This window comes from Cherax quadricarinatus, chromosome 42, assembly GCF_038502225.1.
Source record: "Cherax quadricarinatus isolate ZL_2023a chromosome 42, ASM3850222v1, whole genome shotgun sequence".
Taxonomy (NCBI): Eukaryota; Metazoa; Arthropoda; class Malacostraca; order Decapoda; family Parastacidae; genus Cherax; species Cherax quadricarinatus.
The window spans coordinates 177,684-200,540 of NC_091333.1; the positions used below are offsets into that span (position 1 = coordinate 177,684).

Below are 22,857 nucleotides of genomic sequence, written 5' to 3' on the forward strand. Positions count from 1 at the left end.
CTTCCCACTAGATTTGAGGGCGCTAGAATTTAGGCGTACTAGTACGTCAAAAACCCTTGGTCGTAAGCCGTACTAGTACATCCGAAACCCTCAAAGGGTTAATGGCCTTACCCATGATCTGCAACTTTCAGTCCTCTAATGACAATGAATTATTAGAATTCATGTAAGCTGAAATGAATGAGATAAAGAAGCTATGGAATGAGATATAGGCTTTGGAATGAGATAAAGAGGCTTTGTGAATAATTTTTTTTTTTTTTTTCAACAAGTCGGCCGTTTCCCACCGAGGCAGGGTGACCCAAAAAAAAAGAAAGAAAATCCCCAAAAAGAAAATACTTTCATCATCATTCAACACTTTCACCACACTCACACATTATCACTGTTTTTGCAGAGGTGCACAGAATACAACAGTTTAGAAGCATATACGTATAAAGATACACAACATATCCCTCCAAACTGCCAATATCCCAAACCCCTCCTTTAAAGTGCAGGCATTGTACTTCCCATTTCCAGGACTCAAGTCATGTAGCTGGTAATTCAGGATATAAATGTTGATTCCTTTATTGACTCCTCTTCAAGGGGGGCTCCTTGGTGTGGTGAAGAGGCTCTTGGTCTGAGGAATTAGACCTGTCGGTCTTCTTCCTCAGACCGAACCTAATTACCCCCCAATCTCCCCTCCCCTATCCCATCCTCCCCTTTTTCCTTTCCTCCTCCTCCTCCCCACCCCTCCCTTTTGCCCTTCCTCTTTTTGGCCTTTGGGATTTCTCCCACAGGCGCGCTAGTTCCTAGGTAGGGGAAAGGATACCGGGGTCTATCCCATTCCGTTGAGGTTCTTGGCGGTGGCATAGTTTGCCGTGGAATCTGGATCGCCTGGGGATGTCCCGATCCCTCTCCGGTATCCCGGAGTAGCTTTGGGTGTCTTTCGGGCGACGGGTGTATCTCTGGAAGCCACCTTTCAGATTCCGGGGGTGGTGGCCGAAGGAGGTATGCTTTGTGGCGGATATCCGGCCGCCCTCTCTTTTGTCCACCGAGGTAGCTCGGCAGATGTGAGGTTGCTATCCCGGATTGTTAGTTTACTAGCATGATGGGTAGGGTATGGCACGGGTTCCATGCTGCATCTGCGCTACTTGTGGTGCTGAGGTCCTCTTGGGTGTGGAGGGAGATTTCTGGCCCTTTCATTCCTCCTAGGAACTATCCCTCCCCGGTCCCCCCTTTTTTTTATTCTTTTTTTATTTTTATTTTCTTTTCTTCTTTCTTTTTTTTTCTTAAAAACAAAAAGAAAGAAGTAACCTAACCATGGCAGCCCTAGTCCATGAACCTACTACCCCCGGGCCCCTTCTTGATACCGCACCCCGTTCTGACCCTGCCTCGTCTTTGGACCACTCTTCAGACACTCCACATGCCTCTGTACCTATTGCCGGTGCTGTTTCCTCACCCGCTTCAGGTACTGAGGCCTCGACTGACTCCTTCGATTTATCGGACCTTCGCTCTCCTCTGACTATGCTTCCGGCCTCTCCCTCTACGGTGCGGCAATTTTCAAATCGCCGACCCATTCCACGTCGGACCAACTCTGGTCCCATGCCTAAACGCCAATGACAATTACCTGCTGATGATACTTCTCCACCTTCTTGTTCTTCTCAGAAACGATCGACACGTCCTTCACTACCTTTCCACACTCAGTTTCAGACTGACCAATGGACTAAATTCTTCACTTTACGACCGACTTCCTCTACTGCCTATCTTTCTGACCACAGTATTGGCAAGGCACTCCTACGCCATGTTGGTAAAGATATTTCTTTTCATGCTCTTAAGAGTGGTACACGCATCATTACCGTACAGAATGCTACCCAGGCTCATGAGCTCTCTCGTCTTTCCCATATAATGGCTTGTTTTGTAGGCTGTAGAGCGGTGTGAATGATATACGTCTTCGGAGGCTTCTTTGTTTATTAATAATGTCGTAGGTGGGTTACACAGGCTTGTGTGTTTGTGCCCATGGCCCGGGCAGGACCATGCCCACGAGAGAGAGCTGGGAGTACTTGTGTCTTGATGCCAGGCCGCTGTGTGAGTGAGGGCGAGGCAAGTCTGGGCATACTGAAGTGGCAAGGCCTATAGATGGCAGCACCTTAGTGGCGCGAAATATGAACTAAGCTGGCAGACAGCATGGGCTGTCTGTGCAGACAGTACAGGCTGTCTACATACGCTCGGCCACCTATCGCGCGTCGTCCCGACGCGACAATACTGGTAGTAAAAGAAACTCGGTCTCTCTCTCGTAGGAACAGGGCACAGAACACAAAATAAAAACATATATATACATATGGACATGGAAAAAAAACTTCCTACAGGGAGGGAAGAAAAAAACATGTGGGGTGTGCTAAACATCGTGGTCAAAGGCAGTGAGCATCGAAGTGCATCACTGCACGCCTTCCTGCTTCTGGACAGCTACTGCAACACGGGAGACATCGCTGCGGCTGAGCTGTGACGTAACAGGGTACGGTCTCCTCTGGAACGGTGAAGCAGACATCGTAGGAGTCGCTGCAGGTTTTCACTCAACCTGGGGCACGACATGCTGGTGCCCTAGAGTGAGGCGTCGACAAAACTCGGCAACTGGGCAGGACTTCTGGCAAGCGACTCAGGAGGACACTTCTCGACTGGTACTGTCGCTGGGCTATCACTGCCGGCGAGCGTGGAGCGAGTTGTGGAGCGAGTCGTGGCAGAGACGACTGGGCGAAACATCTGGGAGTCGTAACATCATACACCAGACTGCAGTGAGAGAGCTAGCAGTCAAAGTGACATCTTCTTTGTGCAGGCTGCTCACTGAAGCTTGTGACACGAGGCTGACACAGCGCCTGCCGACAGGGCTGGCTGCGGCTTGACGAGTATCATCTCTCGACAGTTGGAGTTATAGCAGAGGTGTTTCTCTACATATAACTGCACTCTGAAGGTCTGGAGGTGAAGTGAAACAAATCTCGATGGGAATCGTAGCAGGTACGATTCTACAGAACATCACGAGCGACGAGCATAAAAGCTTTCTGTACAAGAGGGCTCGGTCACTCGGGCTGTCTGATAGCTGTCAAACACACTGGTCACACGCGTGACTTAACACAGTGGTGTTACTCAAGGGTCTGACCACAGACCTCACTGGACACACGGAAAACTTACAAACACACCGCTGTACATACGGTACAACATGGCTTAACTAGCAAAAGATGCTTTTCTGTGCACAAAACTGACACTAAGACATATTAAAATGTGAGAACACTGACTGAGAGGAATTAATTAACACACGACATACATCTTCTCTCAATCTTCTTGACAATACTGAAATAATTACTAGAACACTCGATGTGACATCATGTGATGTCAGGCGTGATGTCGCAATGTGACGTCAGCAGCAGTGACGTCAACAGGTGACGTCAGGCAGACATCGTGAGGTGACGTCAGCAGACATCGTGAGGTGACGTCAGCAGACATCGTGAGGTGACGTCAGCAGACATCTCGAGGTGACGTCAGGCAGACATCGTGAGGTGACGTCAGCAGACATCGTGACGTCATGAAGTCGGGCAGCATCGTGGGTGACGTCAGCAGACATCTCGAGGTGACGTCAGGCAGACATCGTGAGGTGACGTCAACAGACATCGTGACGTCATGAAGTCGGGCAGCATCGTGGGTGGCGTCGATGTGATGCGGGCAGCAGACCACAGCATGAGGCCTGGGACATCTGGTAACTCACGTGGCTTTGTAGGTCTACGTGACATCGGCCACACCCACATGACGTGATCCACGTAGCTTCAAGTGGCCTCGGGCACTCGGATACACAGCACTGGCAATGAATTCATACGAAAAACAGCAGAAAACACAGCAGAGGGAGTGGGCAGTGGTGAGTGGTGTATGGTAGACGGGTGAGCGTGAGTAGGGCGAGCATGGGCAAGGTGAGGAACAGCCACTTCCTCTCCTCTCCTCCCCCACCCACAAATACGTAGAGAGCTCACACTGGACGCAGAAATCACCACAAAACTCACCTCTGGCTTGCTGAAACAGCTGTGCTGAGCTGAACAACAACAGCAACATACAAGTGACGCTGAACACGTGACTTGAGAAACAGCGTGGGACACTGTAGTGTGGGGTCACTGGGACGCCACTTACAATTCTCGGAGAATTTCGGCAAATTGTATGGGATGATGAAGTGAAGATGACTTCATACCTCTTCCTCTTTCTCTCCAGGCAAACACAACTGCTGCAAGCACCGCTGTCGATACTGTTCCTGTCACTCTTAAAAAACATCATTCCCTCAATTCTTGTAGTGGTACCGTCATTCTGCCCCATACCATAGTTCAACAAAATTTCCAGACATGTGGCACTGACATTCTTGAACAGCTGGAACTACAAGATCTCCCAATCCTCAAGGTAGACACTTACGTTCTTCCTGCCCGCGGGCGGAGACAATACCCTAGCAATGTGGCTCGTTTAACTTTTGACAGCCGAGAACTCCCATCCTCAGTTTATATAGCAGGACATCGGTTACAAGTTCGAAAGGTGATCCCTACACCACAACAGTGTAGAAATTGCTGGCGATTTGGCCATCCAGCGAAATATTGCAGATCTATCACCGAATGCCCAGTCTGTGGTGCCGATGACCATTCTAATACGTCTTGCAATCGATCTCCCTCTTGCCTTAACTGTCATGAGGCTCACCCTTCGTACTCTCGCCGTTGTCAAGTCTATTTAAACGAGCGGGAAATCCGTTACCTCAAAGAGACAGAAGGTCTCCCTTATGCCATGGCAGTTTCTCATCTCCGCCTTCAAGGGAGACTCCCACGTGTTTCTTATTCCCGTGTTTCAAAATGTCCCCCCACTTCTGATATCCCATCTTCTACACCCACCTCTGTGGTTACCTCTCCCATAGTCACTCCTGTATCTAATCCTTTTGCTGTCCTCGGCTCAGACGTCCCTACTTCAACGCCTCAGTCTGATCTCGCTTCTTCGAGTTCTCTCTCACAAGCCTCAGTATCGATGAGACCTCGTACGACACCTCCTCCCAATCGTCCCTCTACTTCTCAAAAGTCAAAAAAAGGTCCGTTAACACCTCCTACCCATCTTCCACCTCCTCATTTTACCCTCCCTGTCTCTGTCCCTGGTTCTCCCCCTCTCACTGGCTCAGTTACAAGTGTAGAGGTTCACCCTCCTCCTCGTACTGTACCTTCCTCCCCTGTTCCCTCCCAAGTTTCTTCCTCTTCTGCCACCTCCCAGGTTCCTGCCTCTTCTGTCCCCTGCCACGCTTCTCCAGTTCCCTCCACCCTTTCGCCCCCCCCTACCTTGGTACAGTCTAATACAGTTCCAATCTTTACTCATCCTCCCCTACCATTTCCAATATTGTCTCCCATACGACGTCTCTGAATTCCGAAACACTTGAAGCAATCTCGGAGTATATTGCAGAGACCAAACCATCAATGAACAATGATCCACCTTCCGCTCTTTCTCTCTCCTCTGCTCCATCTGTGCAACTCCTTTCTTCACAGCGCACCATTCCTTCGCTGCTTGAACGTTTTCCACTGCCTCCGCATGTGGACTTTTCTAACCCCTCTAGTCCGTAGGAACCCTTACCTGCGGATTTCAAGTATCTTTATCATTGCCAATCATGGCCTATTTACAGTGGAATATACGAGGCCTCAGGGGTAATCGGGGTGAGCTTCAGATGTTACTCTCCCAGTTTGCCCCTGTTGGTGTCTGCTTACAGGAACCAAAATTACACTCTGCTGTTATTTCTCCCATCTCAGGCTATAATTTATTGTATTCTTCAGATCCTTTTCCTGATGGGACCTTTAATGAAAGTGCCCTTCTTCTACGCACTGATATTCCGTACCATCAGCTATTTGTTCATACTTCGCTGCATTACACAGCAGCCCGTATCCACTTACATAGGTGGTATACGCTCTGTTCTTTATATCTCTCTCCTTCTCGGGCATTATCTATTCCGGATATTGCCTTCCTTGTTTCGTCATTACTGCCACCGATTCTGTTACTTGGTGATTTTAATGCCCACCATTTCCTCTGGGGGGGTCTCACTGTGATTCCCGTGGAATTCAGTTAGAGGCTTTTCTTGCCACCCACCCCCTCCATGTTTTAAATACAGGTACTCACACCCATTTTGATCCTCGGACTCATACTCTCTCTTGCATCGATCTCTCAGTCTGCTCTTCCTCTGCCGCATTAGACTTCACTTGGTCTGTTCTCCCGGACTTACATGACAGTGATCATTTCCCAATCATTCTTACTTCCCCTTCATATTCGCCACCTCTTCGCACCCCACGCTGGCAATTTAATCGGGCAAATTGGAACCTTTACTCACACCTAACTGTTTTTAAAGAGGTTCCTTCTTCGTCCTCCATCAATGAGCTTTTACACCTCTTCTCGTCCTCCGTTTTCACCGCAGCTTCTCATTCTATACCCCAAACTTCGGGCAGGCATTCTCAGAAATGCGTGCCTTGGTGGTCTCCTGCTTGTGCTCGTGCAGTACGTTTGAAACGCGCTGCATGGGGCAGGTACCGGTACAATAGAACCACAGAGAGACTCCTTGATTTTAAACAGAAGCGTGCGATCGCTCGCCGTGTCATCCGTGACGCTAAACGCACTTGCTGGCGAGATTATGTCTCCACCATCACCTCTGCTTCCTCTATGAGTGCAGTCTGGAAAAAAGTACGAAAACTGAGTGGTAAATATTCTCCTGACCCAGCTCCTGTTCTGCGGGTTGCCGGTGTTGATATAGCAAACCCACTAGATGTTGCCAATGAAATTGGCAATCATCTGGTCCGTATTTCTCAGGGACTCCATCTATGCCCCTCATTTCTTTCCTCAAAGTCTGCCAGAGAGTTAACACCCTTGGACTTTTCTTCTCTCAGAGAAGAACAGTATAATGTGCCTTTTACACTTCAAGAACTGGAGGCAACACTCTCAGCTTGTCGATCATCGGCAGCTGGGCCCGACGACATTCATATTCGTATGCTACAACATTTACATCAGTCAGCCCTTGCAGTCCTATTACGCCTTTACAATTTTATTTGGTCACAAGGAGTTCTTCCACAGCTGTGGAAATCCGCCATTGTTCTCCCTTTCCGCAAACCAGTCACTACGGGACATGAAACCTCCCACTATCGTCCCATTGCTCTTACCAGTGCAGTTTGCAAAGTAATGGAACGCCTAGTAAATAGACGTTTAGTGTGGTATTTAGAGACACACAACAGTCTCTCCACTCGTCAATATGGCTTTCGTAAGGGACGTTCTACCATAGACCCCTTACTACGCTTGGATACGTATGTTCGTAATGCCTTTGCGAATAACCACTCAGTTATTGCCATATTTTTTGACCTTGAGAAGGCATATGACACAACTTGGAGGTATAATATTTTAGCCCAAGCCCACTCCTTGGGCCTTCGAGGCAATCTACCATCCTTCCTTAAGAACTTTTTAACTGACAGGCATTTCCGTGTTCGGGTTAATAATGTGCTCTCCCCGGACTTTATCCAAGCTGAAGGTGTCCCCCAGGGATGTGTTCTGAGCACAACACTTTTTCTCCTTGCTATTAATGATTTGGCCTCTAGTCTTCCATCAAATATTTGGTCATCACTCTATGTTGATGACTTCGCTATTGCCTGTGCAGGCACTGACTGTCACCTCATTACAGTTTCTCTCCAACATGCAGTCGACAGTGTTTCCAATTGGGCCACCACACGTGGGTTTAAATTTTCCAGCACTAAAACCCACCAAATTACTTTCACTAGACGCTCTGTCATCTCCGATCATCCTTTGTACCTCTATGGCTCCCGTATTCCTGAACGTGATACAGTCAAGTTTCTGGGCCTCCTCTTTGATCGTAGGTTATCCTGGAAACCTCACATTACCTCTCTGAAGGCAACTTGTCACAGCCGGCTGAACCTTCTTAAAACCCTTGCACATCTTTCATGGGGAGCTGATTGTCGAACCCTCCTTCGCCTACATTCCACCCTTATTTTATCGAAACTTGATTATGGTGACCATTTCTATTCAGCGGCATCTCCTGCTACTCTCTCTAGCCTTAACCCCATTCATCACCAAGGATTACGTTTATGCCTTGGTGCTTTTCGCTCTTCCCCTGTCAAGAGCCTCTATGCAGAAGCGAACGTTCCATCCTTATCTGATCGCCGTGATGCCCATTGCCTGCACTACTATGTACGCTCTCATGATCTCCGCAATCCTTCCATTTATAGAATGGTCACTGATATTAGTAGACATTCTTTATTTGTTCGCCGCCCCTGTTTACTCCGTCCCTTCTCTCTTCGCCTTCATTCGCTCTTGTCTTCTCTTCAACTACCACCTTTCTATGTACATGTAGCATCTCACTTTTCCCTACCCCCCTGGGAAGTTCCAGCTGTTCGAGTCTGTTCTTTCTCCCTCCCTTGCTCGAAAGCCCAACTGTCTACGGTTGCTTCCCGCTCTCTTTTTCTTGACCACTTTCACTCTCATTCTCATGCCATTGCTGTGTACACAGATGGCTCTAAGTCTTCTGACGGCGTAGGATTCGCAGCAGTGTTTCCGGACAGCGTCGTACAAGGGCATTTACTATCTTCGGCTAGTATTTTTACTGCTGAATTGTATGCCATCCTTACAGCACTTATCCGTATTGCATCTATGCCTGTGTCATCATTTGTGGTTGTCTCAGACTCCCTTAGTGCTTTACAGGCTATACAGAAATTTGATACACCTCACCCCTTAGTCCTCCGTATCCAACTTTGGCTACACCGCATCTTTACCAAGCATAAAGATATTGTTTTTTGTTGGGTCCTGGTCATGTTGACGTACAGGGCAATGAACAGGCAGACACTGCTGCGCGGTCAGCAGTACATGACCTACCAGTTTCTTATAGAGGTATTCCATTTACGGACTATTTTGCTGCAATATCTTCCCACCTTCACACCCGTTGGCAACAACGTTGGTCTACTATGCTCGGCAACAAACTTCAATCTATTAAACCGAGTATAGGTTACTGGCCGTCTTCTTATCACCAGTGTCGAGGTTGGGAGACTACTCTCTCCCGTCTTCGCATTGGCCATACTCGTCTTACTCATGGATATCTCATGGAGAGGCGTCTTGCTCCTCTCTGTGAGAATTGCCAAGCTCCATTATCAGTCAGCCACATTCTGTTGGACTGCCCACTTTATCAACGAGCACGCAGAATCTACCTCTGTCGTCGTCTTCGCTCCGCTGCTCTCTCTTTACCTTCCCTTCTCGCTGATGGACCCACCTTTCATCCGGACTCTCTCATTGACTTTTTGACAACAACTGACCTACTTCACAAATTCTGATACCTTCAGCCCTTTCTACTTCAATCTCTTGCTACCCTCTACCCCCGTACTATCCCCTGCCCCCGTACTATCCCCTGCCCCGCTGTTTTCTGTAACCTGCTGATCATCCCTCCTCCCTTCTGCCATCCAATACCCTCACTTCCTTCCCTACCCTGCAGCGCTGTATAGCCCTAGTGGCTTAGCGCTTCTTTTTGATTATAATAATAATAATAATAATCCTTTATTGACTTAAGGTGAATTGCTCAGTCAAGATGTAATTTATTATTTACTAATTCATCAGCAAGCACTTTTATGTACTCTTACTCAGTTATGTTTTAATCTGAGATTATTAATGGACTAAAGAATGTGATAAACAATAGTTTAATGTGATTCACTTGGGTTGCTGTTGTCTCTTTCCTAAATAAAATAAAAATGTAAAAGAAAGTATTTTCAAAATGTACATACAGTAGTTAAAAAATTTGGTAACATTTATTTCATACCTTTTGTTAGGGAAATATACAAAACTTTTTTAATAGTGCTTGCTAACAATCATGTTATAGGCTTAGCTTGCTCTATAAAAAAAAATATGAAAATGCCATGGTTTCATGATAATATCCTATAAGTGGAAGAATAGAACCAAGAATTAAGTTTCAGGTTTTACATGTTTTGTACTGTGTTGTGACATCACCAGTCAGAGGTACCAGTAATTAAATTAGTTACATGACATAACTTTCATGTATAATGCAGTTACCTTCTGTATTCAGGAAAACCTGAAGTTGAAATTGCTTGTGTTTGTTCAGAGATTTTATCATTGAGTAAACAGAATAAATAAAAATACCATTCCTGATAACTGTTAATTTTTTGCATAGTTTGTAAATAAAACAACTTTTAGTATTGTTACATCACCAGGGAAAATGGGAGGCAGTCAGGTTCATTTCAAGGAAACTGAAGGTAGCTCCAGGTCTTTGAATCATGAACCCTTCACCAGCATCAAGGGCAATAGAAGATAAATTTTTATGTGTGTTACTGTATTGTATCAGTTATTATTTTCTGTTTTCAGGTGATCCCAATGCCTTCTCATGAGGAAGTGACGCAACATGTTGCTCTGCCCAGTATTACTTTTCCCTCAGATCATATCCCACTAATTGCTGATCTGACATTCAGAGTGAGATAGAAATAGTCTTTGAATATTCTGTTTGATAATTATGTTTTAATATTTTTAAGAAATCATAGGAAGAAAAAATGTGATTTTGTTAGAAATGGAAAATAAATTAATTCTGACTGAAAAATTGAACTGCATATAGATTCTTGATCTTTTTTTGTTTGTAATGCAGTACTGTTAGTGTTATTGCTGAGTAAGGTTAGCATTGGAAATATAACATTTTATTGTTTAATATATAATTTATTGGTTTTACTGAGAGGAAAATGTTAATTTGCTTATTTTTTCTTTAAACATGTCAGTCATCTCCCACTGAGGCAGGGTAACCCAATGAAGAAACAAACACTTTCACCATCATTCATCACTTTCACCATCATTCATCACTCTCACCATTATTCACACATAATCACTGTCTTTGCAGAGGCACTCGGGTACGACAGTTTAGATGTTACTCCAAACAGCCAGTATCCCAGACCCCTCCTTTACAGTGCAGGCATTGTATTTCCCACCTCCAGGACTCAAGTCCAGCTAACCAGTTTCCCTGAATCCCTTCACAAAATATTACCCTGCTCACAGTCCAATAGCTCGTCAGGTCCCAAAAGCCATTTGTCTCCATTCGCTTCTATCTAACATGCTCACACATGCCTGCTATATATCAGGCACCTTGCACACAAAAACTTCTTTCACCCCTTCCCTCCATCCTTTCCTAGGATGACCCCTACCCCTCCTCCCCTCCACTACAGATTGATACACCCTTCAAGTCATCCTGTTTTGCTCTATCCTCTCTAAATGACCAAACCTCCTCAACATCCCATCTTCAGTCCTCCTGACTAATACTTTTAGTAACTCCACACCTCCTCCTAATTTTCACACTATGAATTCTCTGCAGAATATTTATACCACACATTGCCCTTAGACACATTATTATTATAATATAATAATAATAATGCCATGCCCGGGACCAAGGGGCTAGTAACCTCTTCTCCTGTATATATTACTAAATGTAAAAGGAGAAACTTTCGTTTTTCCTTTTGGGCCACCCTGCCTCAGTGGAATACAGCCGGTTCGTTGAAAGAAGAAGAATAATGCCATGCGTGTCGTAAGAGGCAATTAAAAAATGCCGGGAGCAGGGGGCTAGTAACCCCTTCTCCTGTATAAATTGCTAAATTTAAAAAGAGAAACTTTCATTTCTTTTTGTGTCATCCTGCCATGGTGGGATACGGCTGGTTTGCTGAAAAAAAAAAAATTATTATTATCACACTGGCCGATTCCCACCAAGGCAGGGTGGCCCGAAAAAGAAAAACTTTCACCATCATTCACTCCATCACTGTCTTGCCAGAAGGGTGCTTTACACTACAGTTTTTAAACTGCAACATTAACACCCCTCCTTCAGGGTGTAGGCACTGTACTTCCCATCTCCAGGACTCAAGTCCGGCCTGCCGGTTTCCCTGAACCCCTTCATAAATGTTACTTTGCTCACACTCCAACAGCACGTCAAATATTAAAAACCATTTGTCTCCATTCACTCCTATCACACACGCTCACGCATGCCTGTTTTCCCCTCATCAATTCTATGATTCACCTCATCTTTAATAGACCCATCCGCTGACACGTCCACTCCCAAATATCTGAATACATTCACCTCCTCCATACTCTCTCCCTCTAATCTGATATCCAATCTTTCATCACCCAATCTTTTTGTTATCCTCATAACCTTACTCTTTCCTGTATTCACTTTCAATTTTCTTCTTTTGCACACCCTACCAAATTCATCCACCAATCTCTGCAACTTCTCTTCAGAATCTCCGAAGAGCACAGTGTCATCAGCAAAGAGCAACTGTGACAACTCCCAATTAAGGGGGATTCTTTATCTTTTAATTCCACGCCTCTTGCCAAGACCCTCGCATTTACTTCTCTTACAACCCCATCTATAAATATATTAAACAACCACGGTGACATCACACATCCTTGTCTAAGGCCTACTTTTACTGGGAAATAATTTCCCTCTTTCCGACATACTCTAACTTGAGCCTCACTATCCTCGTAAAAACTCTTCACTGCTTTCAGTAACCTACCTCCTACACCATACACCTGCAACATCTGCCACATTGCCCCCCTATCCACCCTGTCATACGCCTTTTCCAAATCCATAAATGCCACAAAGACCTCTTTAGCCTTATCTAAATACTGTTCACTGTAGTAGGTTGGTAGACAGCAACCACCCAGGGAAGTACTACCGTCCTGCCAGATGACTGTGAAACAAAAACCTGTAACTGTTTTGCATGATGGTAGGATTGCTGGTTTCTTTTTCTGTCTCATAAACACGCTAAGATAACAGGGATATCTTGCTACTCCTACTTACACTTTGGTCACACTTCACAGACACGCACATGCATATATATATATACATACATCTAGGTTTTTCTCCTTTTTCTAAATAGCTCTTGTTCTTTTTTATTTCTTCTATTGTCCATGGGGAAGTGGAAAAGAATCTTTCCTCCGTAAGCCATGCGTGTCGTATGAGGCGACTAAAATGCCGGGAGCAATGGGCTAGTAACCCTTTCTCCTGTATACAATTACTAAAAAAGAGAAGAAGAAAAACTTTATAAAACTGGGTTGCTTAAATGTGCGTGGATGTAGTGCGGATGACAAGAAACAGATGATTGCTGATGTTATGAATGAAAAGAAGTTGGATGTCCTGGCCCTAAGCGAAACAAAGCTGAAGGGGGTAGGAGAGTTTCAGTGGGGGGAAATAAATGGGATTAAATCTGGAGTATCTGAGAGAGTTAGAGCAAAGGAAGGGGTAGCAGTAATGTTGAATGATCAGTTATGGAAGGAGAAAAGAGAATATGAATGTGTAAATTCAAGAATTATGTGGATTAAAGTAAAGGTTGGATGCGAGAAGTGGGTCATAATAAGCGTGTATGCACCTGGAGAAGAGAGGAATGCAGAGGAGAGAGAGAGATTTTGGGAGATGTTAAGTGAATGTATAGGAGCCTTTGAATCAAGTGAGAGAGTAATTGTGGTAGGGGACTTGAATGCTAAAGTAGGAGAAACTTTTAGAGAGGGTGTGGTAGGTAAGTTTGGGGTGCCAGGTGTAAATGATAATGGGAGCCCTTTGATTGAACTTTGTATAGAAAGGGGTTTAGTTATAGGTAATACATATTTTAAGAAAAAGAGGATAAATAAGTATACACGATATGATGTAGGGCGAAATGACAGTAGTTTGTTGGATTATGTATTGGTAGATAAAAGACTGTTGAGTAGACTTCAGGATGTACATGTTTATAGAGGGGCCACAGATATATCAGATCACTTTCTAGTTGTAGCTACACTGAGAGTAAAAGGTAGATGGGATACAAGGAGAATAGAAGCATCAGGGAAGAGAGAGGTGAAGGTTTATAAACTAAAAGAGGAGGCAGTTAGGGTAAGATATAAACAGCTATTGGAGGATAGATGGGCTAATGAGAGCATAGGCAATGGGGTCGAAGAGGTATGGGGTAGGTTTAAAAATGTAGTGTTAGAGTGTTCAGCAGAAGTTTGTGGTTACAGGAAAGTGGGTGCAGGAGGGAAGAGGAGCGATTGGTGGAATGATGATGTAAAGAGAGTAGTAAGGGAGAAAAAGTTAGCATATGAGAAGTTTTTACAAAGTAGAAGTGATGCAAGGAGGGAAGAGTATATGGAGAAAAAGAGAGAAGTTAAGAGAGTGGTGAAGCAATGTAAAAAGAGAGCAAATGAGAGAGTGGGTGAGATGTTATCAACAAATTTTGTTGAAAATAAGAAAAAGTTTTGGAGTGAGATTAACAAGTTAAGAAAGCCTAGAGAACAAATGGATTTGTCAGTTAAAAATAGGAGAGGAGAGTTATTAAATGGAGAGTTAGAGGTATTGGGAAGATGGAAGGAATATTTTGAGGAATTGTTAAATGTTGATGAAGATAGGGAAGCTGTGATTTCGTGTATAGGGCAAGGAGGAATAACATCTTGTAGGAGTGAGGAAGAGCCAGTTGTGAGTGTGGGGGAAGTTCGTGAGGCAGTAGGTAAAATGAAAGGGGGTAAGGCAGCCGGGATTGATGGGATAAAGATAGAAATGTTAAAAGCAGGTGGGGATATAGTTTTGGAGTGGTTGGTGCAATTATTTAATAAATGTATGGAAGAGGGTAAGGTACCTAGGGATTGGCAGAGAGCATGCATAGTTCCTTTGTATAAAGGCAAAGGGGATAAAAGAGAGTGCAAAAATTATAGGGGGATAAGTCTGTTGAGTGTACCTGGTAAAGTGTATGGTAGAGTTATAATTGAAAGAATTAAGAGTAAGACGGAGAATAGGATAGCAGATGAACAAGGAGGCTTTAGGAAAGGTAGGGGGTGTGTGGACCAGGTGTTTACAGTGAAACATATAAGTGAACAGTATTTAGATAAGGCTAAAGAGGTCTTTGTGGCATTTATGGATTTGGAAAAGGCGTATGACAGGGTGGATAGGGGGGCAATGTGGCAGATGTTGCAAGTGTATGGTGTAGGAGGTAGGTTACTGAAAGCAGTGAAGAGTTTTTACGAGGATAGTGAGGCTCAAGTTAGAGTATGTAGGAAAGAGGGAAATTTTTTCCCAGTAAAAGTAGGCCTTAGACAAGGATGTGTGATGTCACCGTGGTTGTTTAATATATTTATAGATGGGGTTGTAAGAGAAGTAAATGCGAGGGTCTTGGCAAGAGGCGTGGAGTTAAAAGATAAAGAATCACACACAAAGTGGGAGTTGTCACAGCTGCTCTTTGCTGATGACACTGTGCTCTTGGGAGATTCTGAAGAGAAGCTGCAGAGATTGGTGGATGAATTTGGTAGGGTGTGCAAAAGAAGAAAATTAAAGGTGAATACAGGAAAGAGTAAGGTTATGAGGATAACAAAAAGATTAGGTGATGAAAGATTGAATATCAGATTGGAGGGAGAGAGTATGGAGGAGGTGAACGTATTCAGATATTTGGGAGTGGACGTGTCAGCGGATGGGTCTATGAAAGATGAGGTGAATCATAGAATTGATGAGGGAAAAAGAGTGAGTGGTGCACTTAGGAGTCTGTGGAGACAAAGAACTTTGTCCTTGGAGGCAAAGAGGGGAATGTATGAGAGTATAGTTTTACCAACGCTCTTATATGGGTGTGAAGCGTGGGTGATGAATGTTGCAGCGAGGAGAAGGCTGGAGGCAGTGGAGATGTCATGTCTGAGGGCAATGTGTGGTGTGAATATAATGCAGAGAATTCGTAGTTTGGAAGTTAGGAGGAGGTGCGGGATTACCAAAACTGTTGTCCAGAGGGCTGAGGAAGGGTTGTTGAGGTGGTTCGGACATGTAGAGAGAATGGAGCGAAACAGAATGACTTCAAGAGTGTATCAGTCTGTAGTGGAAGGAAGGCGGGGTAGGGGTCGGCCTAGGAAGGGTTGGAGGGAGGGGGTAAAGGAGGTTTTGTGTGCGAGGGGCTTGGACTTCCAGCAGGCATGCGTGAGCGTGTTTGATAGGAGTGAATGGAGACAAATGGTTTTTAATACTTGACGTGCTGTTGGAGTGTGAGCAAAGTAACATTTATGAAGGGATTCAGGGAAACCGGCAGGCCGGACTTGAGTCCTGGAGATGGGAAGTACAGTGCCTGCACTCTGAAGGAGGGGTGTTAATGTTGCAGTTTAAAAACTGTAGTGTAAAGCACCCTTCTGGCAAGACAGTGATGGAGTGAATGATGGTGAAAGTTTTTCTTTTTCGGGCCACCCTGCCTTGGTGGGAATCGGCCGGTGTGATAATAATAAAAAAAATTATATGTTTCACTGTAAACACCTGGTCCACACACCCCCTACCTTTCCTAAAGCCTCCTTGTTCATCTGCTATCCTATTCTCCGTCTTACTCTTAATTCTTTCAATAATAACTCTACCACACACTTTGCCAGGTATACTCAACAGACTTATCTCCCTATAATTTTTGCACTCTCTTTTATCCCCTTTGCCTTTATACAAAGGAACTATGCATGCTCTCTGCCAATCCCTAGGTACCTTACCCTCTTCCATACATTTATTAAATAATTGCACCGACCACTCCAAAACTATATCCCCACCTGCTTTTAACATTTCTATCTTTATCCCATCAATCCCGGCTGCCTTACCCCCTTTCATTTTACCTACTGCCTCACGAACTTCCCCCACACTCACAACTGGCTCTTCCTCACTCCTACAAGATGTTGTTCCTCCTTGCCCTATACACGAAATCACAGCTTCCCTATCTTCATCAACATTTAACAATTCCTAAAAATATTCCCTCTATCTTCCCAATACCTCTAACTCTCCATTTAATAACTCTCCTCTCCTATTTTTAACTGACAATGGGGAGGAGGAGTATGGAAGAAGTGAATGTTTTCAGATACTTGGGAGTTGACGTGTCGGCGGATGGATTTATGAAGGATGAGGTTAATCATAGAATTGATGAGGGAAGAAAGGTGAGTGGTGCGTTGAGGTATATGTGGAGTCAAAAAACGTTATCTATGGAGGCAAAGAAGGGAATGTATGAAAGTATAGTAGTACCAACACTCTTATATGGATGTGAAGCTTGGGTGGTAAATGCAGCAGCGAGGAGACGGTTGGAGGCAGTGGAGATGTCCTGTCTAAGGGCAATGTGTGGTGTAAATATTATGCAGAAAATTCGGAGTGTGGAAATTAGGAGAAGGTGTGGAGTTAATAAAAGCATTAGTCAGAGGGCAGAAGAGGGGTTGTTGAGGTGGTTTGGTCATTTAGGGAGAATGGATCAAAGTAGAATGACATGGAAAGCATATAAATCTATAGGGGAAGGAAAGAGGGGTAGGGGTCGTCCTCGAAAGGGTTGGAAAGAGGGGGTAAAGGAGGTTTTGTGGGTGAGGGGCTTGGACTTCCAGCAAGCGTGCATGAGCGTGTTAGATAGGAGTGAATGGAGACGAATGATACTTGGGACCTGACGATCTGTTGGAGTGTGAGCAGGGTAATATTTAGTGAAGGGATTCAGGGAAACCGGTTATTTTCATATAGTCGGACTTGAGTCCTGGAAATGGGAAGTACAATGCCTGCACTTTAAAGGAGGGGTTTGGGATATTGGCAGTTTGGAGGGATATGTTGTGTATCTCTATACGTATATGCTTCTAAACTGTTGTATTCTGAGCACCTCTGCAAAAGCAGTGATAATGTGTGAGTGTGGCGAAAGTGTTGAATGATGATGAAAGTATTTTCTTTTTGGGGATTTTCTTTCTTTTTTTTGGGTCACCCTGCCTCGGTGGGAGATGGCCGACTTGTTGAAAAAAAAAAAAAAAAAAATCCATTTGTTCTCTAGGCTTTCTTAACTTGTTAATCCTCATCCATACATTTATTAAATAATTGCACCAACCACTCCAAAACTATATCCCCACCTGCTTTTAACATTTCTATCTTTATCCCATCAATCCCGGCTGCCTTACCCCCTTTCATTTTACCTACTGCCTCACAAACTTCCCCCACACTCACAACTGGCTCTTCCTCACTCCTACAAGATGCTATTCCTCCTTGCCCTATACACGAAATCATAGCTTCCCTATCTTCGTCAACATTTAACAATTCCTCAAAATATTCCCTCCATCTTCCCAATACCTCTAACTCTCCATTTAATAACTCTCCTCTCCTATTTTTAACTGACAAATCCATTTGTTCTCTAGGCTTCCTTAACTTGTTAATCTCACTCCAAAACTTTTTCTTATTTTCAACAAAATTTGTTGATAACATCTCACCCACTCTCCCATTTGCTCTCTTTTTACATTGCTTCATCACTCTCTTAACCTCTCTCTTTTTCTCCATATACTCTTCCCTCCTTGCATCACTTCTACTTTGTAAAAACTTCTGATATGCTAACTTTTTCTCCCTTACTACTCTCTTCACATCATCATTCCACCAATCGCTCCTCTTCCCTCCCGCACCCACTTTCCTGTAACCACAAACTTCTGCTGAACACTCTAACACTACATTTTTAAACCTACCCCACACCTCTTCGACCCCATTGCCTATGCTCTCATTAGCCCATCTATCCTCCAATAGCTGTTTATATCTTACCCTAACTGCCTCCTCTTTTAGTTTATAAACCTTCACCTCTCTCTTCCCTGATGCTTCTATTCTCCTTGTATCCCATCTACCTTTTACTCTCAGTGTAGCTACAACTAGAAAGTGATCTGATATATCTGTGGCCCCTCTATAAACATGTACATCCTGAATTCTACTCAACAGTCTTTTATCTACCAATACATAATCCAACAAACTACTGTCATTTCGCCCTACATCATATCTTGTATACTTATTTATCCTCTTTTTCTTAAAATATGTATTACCTATAACTAAACCCCTTTCTATACAAAGTTCAATCAAAGGGCTCCCATTATCATTTACACCTGGCACCCCAAACTTACCTACCACACCCTCTCTAAAAGTTTCTCCTACTTTAGCATTCAGGTCCCCTACCAAAATTACTCTCTCACTTGGTTCAAAGGCTCCTATACATTCACTTAACATCTCCCAAAATCTCTCTCTCTCCTCTGCATTCCTCTCTTCACCAGGTGCATAATAATAATAATAATAATCAGGGGAAGTACTAAACCAGCAGGAGTCATACAACACCTAGGGAACAGGAAGCAAACAGGTCTGATCAGAGGAATGGAGGGATCGGTCCAGTTCCTGAGATCAAGAGCACTCCTTTTGAGTGCTTATTTATAAACACACATCATACTTTTTTGAATACTACCTCACATTATGTACATCGGGTATTTTTTATGTACATAGTCACAGTAAGGCCTCTCCTCACTTAGCGATGTACTCATTTACCAATGGCTTGGACTTATGACTGGCTCTCTGACCAGTATGCATACCTAAATAATGTATCTTAAGAGTTGATTTCCTCTCTATTACAATATTACAATATACAGTACACTACTGTAAAAGCATTTAAAATTATACCAGAAATGTTATAAATGGTTATGTTAATGTCCAGGGTTTATTACCTGGGCCTCAGCAATGAGAGTCGCTACTCTCACTGCTGGGCAACAGTGACCAGTACCATTATAAATGGTGCAAAGGTGATATTAAAACAATATCAAAAATGGTAGACACAAACCCACTACCATTATAGTATGCTCCTCACTTAGCGATGAATTCGTTTACCAATGTGGTCTTAGGAACAGAACTCCATTGGTAAGTGAGGAGGAGCTGTATTTGGTAATTACTATCAGGTATTTTTTACTAAGCACCAGAACGGTAACAACAATGTACGTAACAGTGCCATATAACCTCTATGGGACCATATGACACTAGGTTTGATCCAAGGAAATAGGGAGGAAAGGTTCAATTCCTTGCATCGAAGCACCTCCAATGGAGGGTTTAAAAAAGCTAAAAGTCTTACTTTTTATTGCCTCTTTCTGATAATTTGTTACACATAGATTTCTTCCTGGCAAGCACCCATTGAGGTCTAATAAGTTTGTAATTCTTCTGTTTCACTGTTACTTTTATCAGCAAGATGTTATATTTCCATTTTAAATGTTATGATAAGCCATTTCTAGCTTTAGGTCCCTAAAAAAAAGTTCCTCATATGAATAAATAATATAATTTAAGTGATTAGTAATTATGTTGTCTCACCATAGCAGTGTACAGTTTAACCGAATAGACCCCAAAATGTTTCTTCATTATCTTTATCATTCTTGCAAACTGGAAGCTTGCCTTGCTATGTCAAGTACTATTGGTAAATAAACATTTAATGCAATGAGCTTTTTAATGCAATGAAGTCTTTATAGGTTCAGCATTTTACTATGAGTGGGTTTATCAAGCCAACTTGTGAGTGAAACATTGCACCAACAAGAACTTTACTGTTTTAACTGTTTGCTTACCACTTGTTGGCCTATAAACTGTCAGTGGATAAGATAGTGGCTTTAGTGAGAAAATTCAGAAATGTACATGTAAACCTTGAAATTGAAAACAAGGATGTTATTTGTGTTTGTTACTATAATGGTTTGTGTTTGAGATAAATAAGAAGTACTAGGCCTCAACAAGAAAATGATGAGAGAAATGCAGTGTAGCAGACCTTAGTGAAAATGATGTGCTTGAGCATTTATTTTTGTCCCCTGCTGTCTTCTTTTTGTAATCAGACATTTGTATAGTATTTTATTATGTGTAATAAATTCATTTGAGGACATGTCAAGAAGTATATTGCTGGCCCTTACTCATACTGTACTACCATACCATACTGTACTACTATACCATACTGTACTATTTTTTTTTTTAACAAGTCGGCCGTCTACAACCGAGGCAGGGTGACCCAAAAAGAAAGAAAATCCCCAGAAAGAAAATACTTTCATCATCATTCAACACTTTCACCTCAATCACACATAATCACTGTTTTTGCAGAGGTACTCAGAATACAGTGGAACTTCAAAAATCGAACTTAATCCGTTCCAGGAGCTAGTTCTAAATTCGAAAAGTCTGAAATTCGAAGCAATATTTCCCATAAATAATGGAAATACAATTAATCCATTCCAGAAACCCAAAAATATTCACACAAAAAATACACTTTATAGAGATTAATTACAGTTTTACATACAACAAATACTATAGTTTTAATTATATATAGTAATACATATAAAATAACATTTTTACCTACCTTTATTGAAGATTGGTGATGGCATCTGGAAGATAGGGAGGAGGAGAGAGGGAGTTGGGGTTAGTGTTTGGAAGGAGAATCCCCCTCCATGAGGACTTCAGGTAAAGCCCTCTCTGGGGTTACTTTCCTTCTCTGTCTTTTAATGCCACTAGGACCAGCTTGAGAGTCACTGGACCCCTGTCTCACAAAATAACTGTCCACAGTCCTCTGTTTCTGGCACCTCTATAACATTTCCCTAAAATGGGACATGGTTCTGTCACTGAACTTGTTGCAAAGATGGCTTGTTTCAGCTTGCTCAGGGTGGTACTTCTGCACAAACATTTGGACATCATTCCACTTGGCACAATCTCCTTAATCTTTGAAGAAGGCACCTTATCCACTCCCTATATTAACACCTTTCGCAACATCAGCTTCCTTGATTTGTTCTTTCTTTGACAGGATAGAACCGATGGTCAACTTGTTTTTCCCATACATCCTGGCAAGCTCAACAAGTCTCACACTGCTCTCATACTTCTGTATTATTTCCTTCTTCACATCTATTTCATTTCTCACTTTCTTTACCACAGGGGTACCACTAGCAAGTTTCTTTGGGCCCATGACAGCTTATTTCACAGTCCCACAAGCACTAAAAACAACGAAATAATCGTAAAATGCATGAATGAGAGAGCAGGTTAGTGTTCACTCAAGCATAAACAAAGCTAGACTGCTCATGGCGCCTGCGTGGGGACATGGACAGAGCGGGCGGCAGACAGGTCCTGTACCCGGCGGCCCAAAAATGGGCGTATTCGATAACAGGGACACAGTTTATCCGAAAAAATGGTCCTATTTTCGAAACGTTCGATATGTGATACGTTCGATTTTTGAGGTTCCACTGTGCAACAGTTTAGAAGTTTTTTTTTTTTTTTTTTTTTTTTTTTCAACAAGTCGGTCGTCTCCCACCGAGGCAGGGTGACCCAAAAAAGAAAGAAAATCCCCAAAAAGAAAATACTTTCATCATCATTCAACACTTTCACCACACTCACACATTATCACTGCTTTTGCAGAGGTGCTCAGAATACAACAGTTTAGAAGCATATACGTATAAAGATACACAACATATCCCTCCAAACTGCCAATATCCCAAACCCCTCCTTTAAAGTGCAGGCATTGTACTTCCCATTTCCAGGACTCAAGTCCGACTATATGAAAATAACCGGTTTCCCTGAATTCCTTCTCTAAATATTACCCTGCTCACACTCCAACAGATCATCAGGTCCCAAGTATCATTCGTCTCCATTCACTCCTATCTAACACGCTCATGCACGCTTGCTGGAAGTCCAAGCCCCTCACCCACAAAACCTCCTTTACCCCCTCTTTCCAACCCTTTCGAGGACGACCCCTACCCCTCTTTCCTTCCCCTATAGATTTTGGTGGAATGATGAAGTAAAGGATGTGATAAAAGAGAAAAAGGTAGCTTATGAGAGGTATCTACAAAGCAGAAGTGTTATAAGAAGAGTAGAGTATGTGGAGAGTGAAAGAAAGTGGTGAGAGAGTGCAAAAGGAGAGCAGATGATAGAGTGGGAGAGGCACTGTCAAGAAATTTTAATGAAAATGAGAAAAAATTTTGGAGTGAGTTAAACAAGTTAAGAAAGACTAGAGAACGAATGGATTTGTCAGTTAAAAACAGAGTAGGGGAGTTAGTAGATGGGGAGATGGAGGTTTTGGGTAGATGGCGAGAATATTTTGAGGA

General features: G+C 43.3%; 2 protein-coding genes across 2 annotated transcripts in view; both read left to right on the forward strand.

Annotated features, from left to right (window-relative positions):
* The window catches only part of LOC128695549 (2',5'-phosphodiesterase 12), a 56,194-nt gene extending 44,169 nt beyond the window's left edge, over window positions 1–12,025 (forward strand). Inside the window, exon 9 of the mRNA XM_070093173.1 lies at window positions 10,372–12,025. Coding sequence (XP_069949274.1) covers window positions 10,372–10,485 — 114 coding nt within the window. The 3' untranslated portion in view covers window positions 10,486–12,025. The remainder of the gene's footprint in view (window positions 1–10,371) is intronic.
* The window catches only part of LOC128695561 (EF-hand domain-containing protein 1-like), a 101,554-nt gene continuing 89,068 nt past the window's right edge, over window positions 10,372–22,857 (forward strand). The window contains exon 1 of the mRNA XM_070093175.1: window positions 10,372–10,476. The gene's annotated coding sequence lies outside the window, so the exon portion shown is untranslated. The remainder of the gene's footprint in view (window positions 10,477–22,857) is intronic.